The sequence below is a fragment of the Ammospiza nelsoni genome, chromosome 30, assembly GCF_027579445.1.
Source record: "Ammospiza nelsoni isolate bAmmNel1 chromosome 30, bAmmNel1.pri, whole genome shotgun sequence".
Classification (NCBI taxonomy): domain Eukaryota; kingdom Metazoa; phylum Chordata; class Aves; order Passeriformes; family Passerellidae; genus Ammospiza; species Ammospiza nelsoni.
Window position 1 is genome coordinate 338,219 of NC_080662.1, and position 14,986 is coordinate 353,204.

The 14,986-nt window shown below is 60.6% G+C and overlaps 1 protein-coding gene across 2 annotated transcripts; it reads left to right on the plus strand.

The window, feature by feature from the left end:
* The first annotated feature begins 598 nt into the window (after positions 1–598).
* Positions 599–14,195, plus strand: TCF7L1 (transcription factor 7 like 1). 2 transcript variants are annotated; one of them, XM_059490733.1, is made up of 12 exons: positions 599–814; positions 893–953; positions 1,654–1,784; positions 9,106–9,189; positions 9,958–10,090; positions 10,421–10,523; positions 10,772–10,855; positions 11,129–11,272; positions 12,179–12,338; positions 12,675–12,782; positions 13,044–13,128; positions 13,219–14,195. In XM_059490733.1, exons 1-12 carry the CDS (start codon positions 614–616, stop codon positions 13,599–13,601), a joined length of 1,677 nt encoding a protein of 558 aa, XP_059346716.1. In that variant the 5' UTR covers positions 599–613; the 3' UTR covers positions 13,602–14,195. The 2 variants fall into 2 exon arrangements, with proteins under 2 accessions (XP_059346716.1, XP_059346715.1); XM_059490732.1 differs by having other exon boundaries at positions 614–953.
* Positions 14,196–14,986: the final 791 nt, after the last annotated feature.

A 14,986-nucleotide genomic window follows, 5' to 3' on the forward strand; every position in this document is an offset into this window, starting at 1 on the left:
GACCCCAGGGCAGGGTGGCAGGAACACGGACGGAATGGGGGGACCACGAGTAAGCTGAGAACGCTCAGATGGGTCAGAAGTGTCACCCCGCGTGGGACGGGGGACACGGCTGGGAGGTGACACCCCGCGTGGGACGGGGAGACCCCAACTGGGGCACCCTGGGCCGGGTGGGGGAGCCCCGGATGGGATGGGGGCGGCACGGACGGGACGGGGGGGAGCCCGGACGGGATGGAGGGGCCGCAGAACGTGCCAGGAGCCCCCGGACCGTGCGGGGAGCCCCGGTCGGGATGGGGGGGGTCCCGGACCGTGCGGGGAGCCCCGGTCGGGATGGGGGGACCCCGGACCGTGCGGGGAGCCCCGGTCGGGATGGGGGGGGCCCCGGACCGTGCGGGGAGCCCCGGTCGCGGCGGCACCGAGCGCGGCCGGTGCGGGGCCGGCGCGGGACCCTCGCGGAGCGGAGCGGGCCCGGCGGGGCGGCGCGAGCCCCTGCCCGGCCCCCGGTGTCGGTTTGCATCCCGGCTCCTCCCCGCCCCGCCGCCCCGCGCATTCCCGACCCTCCGGGCGGTGGCGGCGGCGGCGGCGGGGCCCGGCGGGGCCGGGGCGGGACCCCACGATGCCGCAGCTGGAACCCACGGGGGGGGACGACCTGGGGGCCCCCGACGAGCTCATCGCCTTCCAGGACGAGGGCGAGGAGCAGGACAAGGGCGCGGGGCGCGGCTCGGCCCACGGGGACCTGGACGAGCTCAAGTCCTCGCTGGTCAGCGAGACCGAGAACCGGGGGGGCCCCGGCGGCGCGGCCGGCCCCGGCCCCGAGGTGAGGCGGGGGGCGGCGGGGAGCCGGGGGGAGGCGCCCCCCGCCCGGCCCCGCTCCGCTCACCGCCTCTCCCCGCAGGCGGAGCGGCCCCCGCCGCCCCGGGAAAGTTTCCAGAAGCCGCGGGACTCGCTGGCAGAAGGTACCGGACCCCCCCTCCCCGCTGCCCGCCGCATCCCCCGGGAGCCGCCGGCACTTCCCAACTTCTTTGTTTCCGCCCCCGCCGCGGGCGGGACCCCTTGCGTGCCCCCCCCGTGTCCGTGTCCTCCGCTCCTCCCCGCGGTGTCCCCCGGGGCCGGGTCCCCTCCGGGCCGTGCGTGTCCCCCCCCGTGTGTGTCCCCCCCGTGTCCCCGCCCCGGCCACCGGCCCCGGGCATGGATCGGTGATCGGTGCCCCCGTGGCTCGGGACGCCCCCGGGGCCGGCTCCGTTCGGGGGGCAGTGACCGGCACCGGGAGCCGCCGCCGCCCCCGGGGCTGCCCCGCGCAGCCGAGACCCCCAGAAGAACCAGGGACACCCCAAAGGGACCTGACCGGGCCCCTCCCCGGCGGAGATCCCCCAAAAGACCCCCCCAAAGGGGCTTGGGCACCCCCAGAGGGGCGCACCAGCTGCCCCCCAAGTGGGACCCCCTAGACAATCAGGGATCCCCTAAAAAATCGAGGAACCCCCCAAATGACTTGGGCCCCCCAGAGGGACCCCCCCACCCTCCGCGAGAACCAAGGACTCCCCCAAAATTCCGTCGGAGACCTCCGGAGGAACCCGCGACCCTCCCCAATGGATTTGGGCATCCCCGAGGGTCCCCCCGCGCCCCCCGCCCGCTGACGCCCCCTCCCTTCTCCCGCAGTGGTCAGACGGCCGCAGGATGGGGCGTTCTTTAAGGGCCCCCCGTACCCCGGGTACCCGTTCCTGATGCTCCCGGAGCTGGGCAGCCCCTACCTCGCCAACGGAGCGCTGTCCCCCGGCGGAGCCCGCACCGTAAGTGCCCCCCGGACCCTCCCCTCACCTTTCGCGGGTGCTCAGAGCCCCCCAAGCCCGTCCTGCAGGACACCGACCACCTGATGCTCAGAAAAAGAAATTTGGTTTATTTATTTTAGTTTTGGCTCACTTCGCCCCTTTTGGGGGGGAGCTTAGAGGGGGGTGGGGAGTTTGGGGGGGCTTCGCTCCGGGGGACCCGCCCCGAAACCTGACCCTGAGCTGCTGCTTTTCTCATTTAAACGGGTTTTAAAGCCGTTAATGGGCCGACATTGGCCGCGGGGGGAGAAGTGATTAAGCAAATTGAGCGAGAACTGGGGGGGGGGTGGGCGAGGGGGAGCGACCCCCTCCCCTCAGCAGGGTCCCTCGACCCCCAAACCGTCCCGGGCAGCGTCCCAGAGCGATGTGAGGGATGTGGAGGTGCTCTGGGAACACAAGGTGTTCCTACGGGGCCATCCTGGGGGGAAATCAGAGCCCCCCAGGGGAGGAGGGAATTCTGAGCCCTCCGGGGGTCCCGACCCCTCGGGGGGGGATGCTGACAGTGGGACCCCCTCGCTCCCGATCATCCAGGTGTATTCCTCGCTCCGGAGATGCTTTTCCACGTTATTTCTGCGGATCCACAGGGAACTGTGTGGAATTTACACGTGATAACAATGTTTGTGGTGGTTCGGAATCCCGGAACCCCCCTGGTTCCCCCGGAGGGTTTTCCGCATTTTCAGGGTTTTCCTACTTTTGCTTTCCTGGAAGCAACTGGTTGGAGCGGCCGTGAAGTGCAAATCCCGGGATGGGGAGGGCAGATAAGCTAATTATCGCGGCTGGATAAAGGCTGTATTCCCAATTTGTCACTCCTGGGATTAGGAGGTGTTGGGGATGAGGCAGGGCTGACCGCGATGCCAAACACTGGCCGGGAATCCGGGATAATGAGCAGGGGTTGGGCTCGGGATCCGTCACAAGCGGCCACTAACGATGATTTAATGAATCCCAGAAAGGGGATTAATTAACAGGGGCTGGGGCGGGTGTCGCCTCCCGGATGTTTCAGGGGGATGGCTGGCGTTGGGAAAGCGTGGATTTGGGCTGAATTCCGACGGAATGGGGCCTCCGGTTAGTGAGGGGTCTGTGGGGATGCTGGGGGTGGCTCGGGGGAGTTTTGTGATGCTCTGGATCCCCCGGGAGAGCAGCAGAGCTCTGTGCACAGCACCAACCCCTCCTGTGAGTGTGGCAGCACAGGGATCCCCCAGATCCCAGATGGGCACAGTGTCCCTGATCCCACACTGGATCCATCTTGGCACAGCACCCTGACCCTGGACCAGGTCCAGCAAGGCTCAGCATCCTCAGTCAAACAGGACACTGCAGGACGGAGCATCCTTGGTCCTGCTCTGGATCCAGCCAGGCACAGCACCCTGACCCTGAGCATCCTCAGTCAAACAGGAGAGTCAGGACAGAGCATCCTTGGCCCAGGTCTGGATCCATCTTGGCACAGCACCCTGACCCTGGACCAGCAAGGCTCAGCATCCTCAGTCAAACAGGACACTGCAGGACAGAGCATCCTTGGTCCTGCTCTGGATCCAGCCGGGCACAGCACCTGTGATTCTGTGCAGCATCCTGGACCCTACACCAGATCCTGCTGGCTCAGCGTGCCTGATCTCCTGTTGGATCCTGTTCCTGATCCCTCCAGGCATCCCTGACTCTGTGCTGAATCCATCTGGACGCACATCCTGACCCTGAACTGGACCCAGCAAGGCTCAGCATCCTCAATCAAACAGAAGAAGAGTCAGGACAGAGCATCCTTGGTCCAGGTCTGGATCCAGCTGGGCACAGCATCCTGGATCTGACCCTGCATCCACGCAGGCTCAGCCTCCTCACTCCACACCTCAGCCTCTGGGGACAGAATCTTCCATGGAGCTGGACAAAGCACCTGGACACACCCAGGCACAGCTGGACACGGCACCCTGATCCCTCCTGGATACACCCAGGAAGAGCTGGACACGGCACCCTGATCCCTCCTGCATCCATCCAGGCACAGCTGGACGCAGCATCTGGATATACCCAGGCACAGCCTCCCAGCCCCGTGCTGGCAGCAGCCCCCGGTGCCCCTGGATCCAGCCCCACATCCCCACACGCAGCACGGCCCCGGGGCGCCGAGCTCCCAACCCGGGTGCCCTGGGTGGGCCTGGACACGCGGAGCTCCGGGGTGGCAGCAGCAGGCACAGCCTGCCCTGGGAACTGCCCTTGCCCCGTTTCCTTCTTGTTTCTGCCCCAGTTTGGAGCTGATCTGCAGGACCCAGCCATCCCAGAGGCCATGGCACCCACCCAGGTGCCGTGGATTGAAGGGAGAAGAAAGATTTTAGGAGAAGAATCCCAATCCCCAGATAATCTCCGTGGCTGGGAGATGCTCTGAGGAGGAGGCCGGGAAGGTGATGGATGAGTCTGCAGGTGCCAGCACTGATGTGACACACCAACAGCTGGAGGGATTGTTTGCAATACTGGGAATTCTGCATTTCTCCACTCCAAAATCTATGGAAATATGGGAAATATTTAGGAATCTGGTTGCACAGTGCCTTTCCACACTCCAGACCAGGAGAAGTCACATCCCTGTGCCAACCCACCAAGCTCCAGTGGATGGATGCTGCTGCTCTCCAATCTCCGTGAACTCACTTTGCTCCTGGAATGCTTCCAGCTGGGATCCTGGAATTTGGGAAGTCTCCGTGGTCCCCAGCATCACTTTCCTGGCAGTTTCTGCCCAGGGAGAATTTTGGGGGCTCTGCTCTGATGGTGAAGGAATTTGCTGGAATCTGACGGTGGCATTGTTGGGAGCAGCGTTCCTGCCAATTTTCCTCAATTCCAATCAGGAATTGGGGACCTGTGAGGCGGTGTTTGGCTTCTTGGGATTATTCCCAACAACCCAAGGTGGATGGAGAGGGAATACTCTGGATGTGCACGAGCTGGATGGATGCAAATCCCCATTGCCACATGATGGATCCATTTATTCAGGGTGGTGTGGAGCTGATGGGTTTTACCCCAAACCCAGAATGGGATGGATCCATACTGGGCAAAACCTCATCCCAGCATCTTCCTCCTGCTCGGGAAGTGGATGGGAACCAGGCACGGAGCAGCGACCGTGCACAGGATTGGCACCATTCCCAAGAAAACCAGTTTAACCCCAGGAATTCGAGTCTGGAGGCGAGGATTTAAATAAATCCAAACCTTCCTCAGGCGTGGAATTCCATCCAAACAGCTCTCCCGACGCTGTGCTGGTGTAATTAATGCACCTCGGTGTAATTAATGCGCTGAGGCAGGCTACGATCCCAAAATAAATGAGGGAAAAATCCATAACCTGGACCTATTCCGGCGTTTTTTGCACCACTCCTGCGATGAATTCCCGAGGATACAGAGCCCTATCTGTCTCCTAAAGAAAATAGATCCTTAACTGCGCTGCTGCCAAGGAAAACGATTAAAATACGGATTTTTGGCAGGGAGAAGGGCTGCTCCAAAAGCCGGGCGGGTCTCGCTGGCGGTTCTGGCAGAGCCTGGAGGGATTTTGGCGCTGGGATGCGGATGGAGGTGTTGGAATGGGGGGATTTTTCTGGCGTGGGGGCCCGCTCCATGCTCAGCATCCTGGGACCAGTTCCTCCTCCTTCCTGCTGCACTAATTCGGGATTTTCTGCTTTATTTGGGATTTGCCCCCCATCGGCGCCGCCCTCCTTCTCCACCTGGTAAATATTAAGGGAAAACCCTGTTTTTCCCCACTCTTTGGCTTGTCCTCGCTGCTGTGTGCAGCTGCTGGGCTGATCCGGCGCCGAGCCCTCCCCGTGCCTCAGTTTCCCTCTCGCTGGCTCCGCAGAGCTGCCGCACACAATGGCCCCTTTATCCCGCTCCTTAATTATGCTCTTCGGCTAATTACCCCTTGGGCGGGGCTTGCAGACCTCCAGGAGGTTCCCACCCCCCGAACCTCCCTCCTCCCTGCTTTTCTAACACGATTCCCAAATTAAAGCGATGAAGTAAGCGCTCGGGGCGCCTCTGCTCGGCCCTGGGATTGTTCCGGGACTGAGGCGCATTCATCATCCTTCTGGAATTCCCAGCAGCTGCTTTTCATTAGTTTTCCTTCCTTCGAGTCGCGGGCGGGGAAGAGGAACCCGGGGGGAAGTGCCCGGTGCATCCTGGACGGAGGAAGAGGAGGGATGAGGGAAAAGGGGATGGAACCGAGCGGTCGTGCTGTGTTTTCCTCTCTGGGAGTTTGGGGAAAGGGCATGGAGGAGGAGGGGAAGGGCTGATGTGCCCCTTCTCGGTTTGCCTCTTTTCTGGTGGTGTTTTGGCAAGGATTTCAGCCTGTGTGTTCAGCCTGGGGATCCTGGGAATATTGGGGATCTTGAGAGTCCCTGGGGATGCTGGGGATGCTGGTGAGGGCTTGGCAGAGGGTAGGGGAGGGGCAGGACTGGAGGTGGCTGTGCTGGTGCCATCCCCAGCTCCAGGAGGCTCTGGAAGCTCTGGGACACGGATCTGGCTGTGCTGGAGCTTTGGCTGAGCCTGTTGCTCCTGCTGGGGTCCCCCAGAGGATGCAGGCCATGAATGGATCCATTGAGGGAGCTGCAGACAAAAGCCTGGGCCAGCAGCGGGGTCTGGGGCCACTGGCTGTGGGGACGGGGAACAGGGGCTGCGAGTTGGGGTCCTCTGTGGGTGGGAGAGGCTCGGGGCACCCATGGGTGGACCCAGGACCACCCTGGGCTGTGCCCACTGCAGTGCTCCAGCCTCATCCACAGCATCCATCCCATCCCATGGATCCCATCCCATGGATCCCATTCCCAATCCCAGCCCACCTTCCTCTGGGCCCCAGCTCTCCCTCAGATGCCACCCAGGGTGCGGATGTGGGATCTGTGGATGGGGATCAGGTAGCACCAGTGCCACCTCTCCAAGCTCATCCCAAATTGAGTTGGTTTTGTTTTTAACTTATTTTTCATCTCCCAGCCCCATTGGCATTTCCCATCTGGTGCCTGTGTTACGGGAACGGACAAACAGCTGCTGTTGGGGTGTGACAAACCCTCATCCCCACCCCAAAATCCCCGTCCCCAGCTGGGACACCCTTTGCGTGGCTGCCGTCACCCAAAAAATACCAAAAGAGAACGTGGAGATGTCTCCTGCATCAACCCTAAAGCCCTTAGAAACCCTAAATCCTGATGGAACAATAACTCTTATTTTGGGGGATTTTTGGGATTCTCCCTGGGATGTGGGGGTGCAGGAGACCCTCCCGGGAGTCCCCTGGCTGGGATTTGTCATGCTGGTGCTCATGGGCAACATCTGGAGGAGATTATTGGGCTGGGAAGCGGATGGATGGATGGCGGGGGTGGGGGAGAGATTTATGTCTGCTTGCCTGGGCTGTAAATCCAGCTGTAATTGGGATTTCTGCCTCCCCAGCCATCCCGGGGAATGCAGCAGCTGTGGGGCCGGGATGCTGCTGGCTTTGCTGCCTGGCTGTTGGCACTGGGGGGCTTTGTTGGGGTGTGGAGGACACCCCGTCCTGCCTCAGGAGGGTGAGAGGCCAGGTCCCCATTTCCCCTCTCCTTTTCCCCTTTCCCCTCTCTTTTTTCCCCATTTTGGGGCTTCCCCCAGTCCCCACTGGTGCCATCCCCATTGCAGCATCCCTGCTTGCAGCCCAGACCCTTCTGCCAGGGCAGATTTGGGGGGTTTTTTTCCACCTTCTTATGCCCAAACACAAAGTTTTGGAGGAACTGGAGGATGCATCGAGCCCAGCATCCCCATTTCTCTCCAAAATCCCATTCCCTGTCACTCCTGGAGCCAAATTTGGGTGTTTTTTTCCGGAACAATCCACTGACACTGGGATCAGGACAGACAGACAGGAGGGGCTGGGACACGCAGCTGGGTGATGGAACCCTGGACAGGAGGGTGACAAACCCCTCTGGGACACGGGCACATGGAGCTGCCAGGACCTGCGGCTATGGGGTGGGACACACCAGCACCCACAGCAGGACCCACCAGGGGCTCTCCCCCTGCCCAGGGCAGCAGCACAGCTGGGCTGGAGCCTGTGCAGGGCAGGAGGAGTGGGAATCCTCTGGTGAACGCCCCCAGCTGCACACCAGGGCATCCCCGGCCCCTTCCCCTGGGTCTGGGGGCTCCCGGGGGGCTGGGCTCCAGCAGGGAAGGGGTTACCCCTGCTTTTAATTGGCTGCTAACGAGCACCCAGGGCTGGCTCTAATCTCTCTGGAATGTGACCGATTTTCAACTATTTTCTCTTTTTATTTGTTTTTTTTTTTTTTTGCTGCTGTTTCCCAGCTCGGGTCCCCGTTGTGGGACAGTGGGGGGACAGTGGGGCTGTGTCCCAGCTGGAGCCAGGGGATGGGGAGGAAGAGGAGGGGAAGGGGAGGGAGTGGGGGTCATTTTGTCATTTTCCCACATCACCACTGAACCGTTCAGCGGCTCCCCCCGCTTTGTACATTTTGAGAGTCCCCCCTGTTCCTCCCTTTCCCTTCCCCAGGCTCCCAAAATGAGAATTCAGCCTTTTATCCCCAAAACTTCCCCCAGTGCTGTCCCTTGGCATCTCCTCTGCTCACAGGGCAGCCCAGAAAGCCCCTCGGGGTGGGGAGGGGGCTGGCCTGGGGCTGGGGGGCTCGGGGACCCCTCAGCTTCGGGGCTGTGCCGTGCCGGGGGGCCCTGGGTGGGGGTCCTGGCAGGGTTAACGCTGGGTTTGGGTTCCAGCTGCCCCGGCTCAGGGCTCAGGCAGGTTTGTGTTTGGGGAAATTCCTGCAGCAGCTGCTGCCGCCACGTTCCCACATTCTGCAGCCCTGGCATCTCCAGGGACCCTCCCTCCCTCCCTCTGGTGCCTCTGGCCCCCCAAACACGCACAGAGCCCCTTTTTGGGGTGCCAGGCAGACACCCCAGTGTCACAGCAGGATCCTAACCCAGACTGGGAGAAAAACCCCAAAACCCCTGTGCCCGTGGGCTGGGGGGTCCTTGGCTGGCTGAGCAGGCCAGGCTGGGGGATATTTTGGGGTCAGAGGGTTGTTTCTGAGCTAGGGAGGATTTGGGGATTGGGGGGAGGTTTTGATGCTGGGGAATCTTTTGGGGATGGGGTTATTTTGGAGGGCTCTGGGAACGTTTTGGGGCTGACTGGGATGTTTCAGGGTTGGGGGGGTTTGGGGCTGGGGGTGTTTTGGGGCCAGGGCTGGGTTGGTTTTGGGGCAGGGTTGTTTTTTTTTTTTTTGGGGCAGGGGTTTTTTTTTGGGGCAGGGTTTTTCGGGGCAGGGTTTTTTGGTTTTTGGGGCCCAGGGGCTGCGTGGGGGTCCCTGCAGGGCAGTGTCCATCCCTCCCACAGTACCTGCAGATGAAGTGGCCGCTGCTGGACGTGCCGGCCGGGGCCACGCTCAAGGACAGGAGCTCGCCCTCGCCCGCCCACCTGGTGAGAGACAGGGGCAGCCCCCAGACCCAGGGGGGGTTCACAGCATCCCCATGGTCCTCTCCCTTCCATGGGGGGGATGCGGGGGTGGTTTGGGCTGGGGAGGGACCTTAAAGAGCCAAGGGGGCAGGGACACCCTCAGTGGGGCAGGGACACCTCCATTGGGGCAGGGACACCTCCATTGGGGCAGGGACACCCTCAGTGGGGCAGGGACACCTCCATTGGGGCAGGGACACCCTCAGTGGGGCAGGGACACCTCCATTGGGGCAGGGACACCTCCATTGGGGCAGGGACAACCTCAGTGGGGCAGGGACACCCCCATTGGGGCAGGGACACCTCCATTGGGGCAGGGACAACCTCAGTGGGGCAGGGACACCCCCATTGGGGCAGGGACACCTCCATTGGGGCAGGGACACCTCCATTGGGGCAGGGACACCCTCAGTGGGGCAGGGACACCTCCATTGGGGCAAGGACACCTCCATTGGGGCAGGGACACCCTCAGTGGGGCAGGGACACCCCCATTGGGGCAGGGACACCCTCAGTGGGGCAGGGACACCCTCAGTGGGGCAGGGACACCTCCATTGGGGCAGGGACACCCTCAGTGGGGCAGGGACACCTCCATTGGGGCAGGGACACCCTCAGTGGGGCAGGGACACCTCCATTGGGGCAGGGACACCCTCAGTGGGGCAGGGACACCTCCATTGGGGCAGGGACACCTTCCCTGGGGCCGTTCCCGTGGGCTGAGCCCTGCCCTGCCCTCTCTCCCCCCAGTCCAACAAGGTGCCCGTGGTGCAGCACGCCCATCACATGCACCCCCTGACGCCGCTCATCACCTACAGCAGCGAGCCCTTCCCGCCCGGCTCGCCCCCCGGGCACCTGAGCCCCGACATCGACCCCAAAACGGGTGAGCGGGGCTGGGGGGACACCTGGGGGACACCTGGGGGTGAGCGGGGCTGGGGGACACATCTAGAGGGGGGCTCTGGGGTGCTCAAAGGGGGGATCTGGGGGGCACAGGGGGCTCTGGGGTGTTCACAGAGGTGATCTGGGGTGCTCGGAGGGGATCTGGGGGGATTTGGGGTGCTCAGTGGGATCTGGGGTGCTCATGGAAGTGTTTTGGGGGGCACAGGGTGCTCAGTGGGATCTGTGGTGCTCTGGGGTATCTGGGGTGCTCACGGAAGGTGCTGGGGGGCACGGGGGGCTCCTTGGCTGCTCTGACCCCCCTCTGCCCTCACAGGGATCCCACGGCCGCCGCACCCCCCCGAGCTGCCCCCCTACTACCCCCTGTCCCCCGGGGCCGTGGGGCAGCTGCCACCCCCGCTGGGCTGGCTCGTGCCACAGTAAGGACGGGGGGCTTTGGGGTTTGGGGTGCCGGGAGGGGGCTGGCTGTGCTTGGGGGCCGAATTTGGGGTGCTGGGAGGGGGCTGGCTGTGCTTGGGGCAGAATCTGGGGTCCTGTCGGGGTGGGAAGGGAGGGACTCCGTGCTGCTGGAAAATTTGGGGATCCTGCAGATGGACAGAGCAGCCCAAGAGTGCTCATGAAGTGGAAAAGGATTTTTTTTTTCCCCAAAAAATTCGTGTTTTTGTAGGCAAGGACAGCCCGTGTACTCCATCCCTGCCGGGGGCTTCCGGCACCCCTACCCTGCCCTGGCCATGAACGCCTCTATGTCCAGGTGGGACTGGGTCTGTGGGGCGGATTTGGGGTCTCTGGGGTCTCTCATGAATGCCTCCATGTCCAGGTGGGGCTGGGTTTATGGGGTGGATTTGAGGTTTCTAGGGTGGATTGGGGTTCCAGCACGGATTCGGGGTTTCCAGTGTGAATTTTGGGTTCTGTCACGTTCTCGTGGTTCCCGGCTGGGCTGGGGCAGGCGCTCTCTGAACCCGGGCGGTTCTGGGGGGTCTCTGGCCGTCTGTCCCACCCCTGCTGTCTGTCCCCTCCTGTGCAGCTTGATGTCCAGCCGCTTCTCGCCGCACGTGGTGCCGCCCCCCGCGCACGGGCTGCACCCCTCGGGCATCCCCCACCCCACCATCGTCTCCCCCATCGTCAAGCAGGAGCCCCCCCAGCCCAGCTCCAGCCCCGCCGGCACCTCGTGAGTGGGGACAGGGGGGACTTGGTGTGCTCCTGGGGGTCCTGACCCGGGCTGGTGCTCACAGGGGTCCCAAAATGAGCAAAGAGAATCTTGACTCCGTGTTTCAGAAGGCTGGTTTATTATTTTGTGATGTATATTATATTAAAATGATATATTATAATATATAACATATTAAAATTTTAATTTAAAGATTAAAATTTAAAATTAAAAAATAATTTGAAAATTAAACAGTTAAATTTAAGTATTACAAATTTACATTTTAAAATTTATATTTTAATTTAAAGATTAAAATTTAATTAAATATATTAAAATTATATATTGTACTATATAATATAATATATATTATATATTATATATATTATATATAATATATATTATATATTATATATTATATGTTATGTCGCATTAATTATATATTAATATACTATAGTATATTAATGTATTACAATATACTATATTGTATAATATAGTATATATATTGATATATTATAATCCCATATATTAATATAATAACATAATATATAAATGATATATTGATGTATTAAAATGATATATTAAAAGTATACTAAAAGAATAGAAGTAAGGGTTTAATCAGAAAGCTAGCAAAAAATAGAAATAAATGATAATAAAAGAATAGAAAGGAATGATAATGCAATCTTGTGACTGATGAGAGAGTCCTAGCCAGCTGACTGTGATTGGCCATTAATCAGAAACAACCCCATGAGACCAATCACAGATGCACCTGTTGCATTCCACAGCAGCAGATAATCAATGTTTACATTTCGTTTCTGAGACCTCTCAGCCTCTCAGGAGAAAAAATCCTAAGGAAAGGATTTTCCATAAAATTCGTCCGTGATTTTTCATAAAATAAGTCCTGACCCTCCTGTCCCGCTCCTCCCATGGCAGAAAATCCCCCGTGGCCGTGAAGAAGGAGGAGGAGAAGAAGCCGCACATCAAGAAGCCTCTGAACGCCTTCATGCTGTACATGAAGGAGATGAGGGCCAAGGTGGTGGCCGAGTGCACGCTGAAGGAGAGCGCGGCCATCAACCAGATCCTGGGACGGAGGGTACGGAGTAGGGACCCCAGGGACCCTTTGGGGGGTTAGGGCCCACCTGGGCACTGCCCCAGGGACCTTGCAGCCCCCGCACCTGGGCACTGCCAGCCCAGGAGCCCCAGGGAGCTCCTGGTGACCTGGGATGGGACAGCAGGTGCTTGGGGTCAGCACTGTGGATTTGGGGATTCCAGCCACCTTTGGGGTCCCCAGCGTGGGTTTGGGGGTTCCTGGAGCAGCTCTGGGATTCCCAGTGTGGGTTTGGGGGTTCCCAGCCTGGTTTTGGGGTCCCCGGGGTGGCTCTGGGGTCCCTGGGGCAGTTCTGGTGTCCCCATCGTGCTGTCCCCGCAGTGGCACTCGCTGTCCCGGGAGGAGCAGGCCAAGTACTACGAGCTGGCGCGGAAGGAGCGGCAGCTGCACTCGCAGCTCTACCCGACCTGGTCAGCAAGGGACAACTACGTACGTGTGACCCCCCCCTCCCCTCCATGGGGACCCCAGCCCCTTCCTGGGGTTTGTCTGTGCTGGGAGGGGACTGGCTGGGCTGGGGGCAGAGTTTGGGGTGCTGGGAGAGGGCTGGCTGTGCTTGGGGCAGAATTCAGGCTGCTGGGGCAGCGTGTGACGGTTTCGGTCCCCTCCACGCGCTCTCCCATCCGCATGTTCCACCCCAGCACCCCCGTGGCGGCCGGGAGCCGCGGGAGGAGCTGAAACTCTCTCGTTCAGGGCAAGAAGAAAAAGCGGAAGCGCGAGAAGCTGGCCCAGCAGCAACAACAGCAGCAGCAGCAGCAGCAGGGCCCCGATGCCGACGGTGAGTGCCCCTCACGCTGTCCCTGTCCCCTCACGCCATCCCTGTCCCCTCAGGCCCCCTGTGCCCCTCACGCTGTCCCTGTCCCCGCAGGCTCGCTGCCCGCCCGGAGCAAGAAGCCCTGCGTGGTGCCCTTCCTGCCCGAGAAGCCGTGCCCCAGCCCGGCCTCGTCGCACGGCTCCATGCTGGACTCCCCGGCCACGCCGTCGGCCGCCCTGGCCTCGCCGGCCGCGCCGGCCGCCACGCACTCGGAGCAGGCCCAGCCGCTCTCGCTCACCACCAAGCCCGAGGCCCGGGCCCAGCTCAGCAAATCCTCCTCTTCCTCCTCCTCCTCCTCCTCGCTGCTCTCCAGGCCCGTCCCCTTCGCCTCGGGGGCCCCCTCGGCCCTGCTGGCCTCCCCTCCCGGCGCCATGCCGGCCGCCCTGGCCGTGCTGCAGACGCAGCCGCTGTCCCTGGTCACCAAACCCGCTGACTGAGGGACCAGCCTCCCCTCCTGTCCTTCCCCACCCCGTCCCCTCCCCGCTGTACATTGCAGAAGCCACAATCAAGATTTGAACGCAGCCAAAACCGTTATTGGTCAATATTTGACCTTTCTGAACTCTTTGGGGAGCAGGCTCTGGAGGGAAGGGGCTTTCTGCTCAGAGCTGCTGCCAGCGGTCAACCTAAAGACTGTTTTTATTAAAAAAAAAAGGAGAAAACAAAAAAAAAAAGATAAAAAAATGATGGCATAGACCCTCCAGAAGGTGCCGCCGAGGGGGATCTCTGAGGGAGGAACCGATGCCCGTCGCTGCTGTGGGGCTCGGGGATGGACCCTCACGGTGGTGCCAGCCCCAGACTCGGCAGGCGTGGGCTGGAACTGGCTCTCCATCCCGGATCCAGGGGCAGGAATGACTCCAGCTGCTCCCAAATCCTGCTCCGTGCCCTGGCACGGGGCTGGTGCTGCCCCGTCGGTGCTGCTCCTGCCCACCACGCTCCTGCTGCGCTGGGCAGGGCCTGGGGCTGAGCCCCGGGAGGGGTTGTGTTTTTATCACCTCAAAAAATCCTGTTATTTTTCACAAAAGGAAATAAAAACTGCAGCTGCAGCCGGCGGTGTGAGTGTGGTCTGTGTGGGGAGCGCTCACCTCTTTTCCTCTGCCACTTTTCCTGGGAAATACCTTGGGATGGAATTCCTGCTCCCAAGCTCCAGCATCCATGAACAGCTCTGGCCATGGGCTCAGGGGGATTTTGGGGTGCCACCAACAGGGTACAGCTTGCTAGAGTCACCCAGGCATCAGGACAGGGCGGGTTGGGTGAACCAGTGCCTGAGAAACCGGGGACTGGGAGTTACTGGTGTGTACTGGGTGCTCTGGCGCTGCTTCTGGCGTTGCAACAGAAAACCAACTCAATGGAATTTCAGCCCATTTGGGGTCCTCAGTCAGCTCCATACCTGGGTGTATCAGGACTCTTCCTCGTATTTCAGCAGGAAAAAAACCCTCAATTTTCCCCCCAGAACTCACGATTTTGTCTCTGTTGCAGACTGACCTGGAGCTGCACCTGCCTGGAGTTAATTTATGAGGAGGATGTGTCTGTGTTTTCCAGATGTGAGAGGTGTTGGCATCCATATCAGCAGCAGAAAACACCTGGATTGGAGGATTTTCATACCAGAGCTGGGCAGAACTCCAAAAACCCCCATCTGAACCAGGCCCCAGCTGTGGACACTGACCTGAGCCCTGGGGACACACCTGGGGCCAGCTCCAAAACCCTGTGGAAGCTCCAGCAGGAGCGTGGCTGCTCTATCCAGCCCAGGACCATCATGTGGGCAGCTGGAATCGCCAGCTTGGAGCATCCCAGACCTGCCAGAGCCAAGATCTGGGAGGTGCTT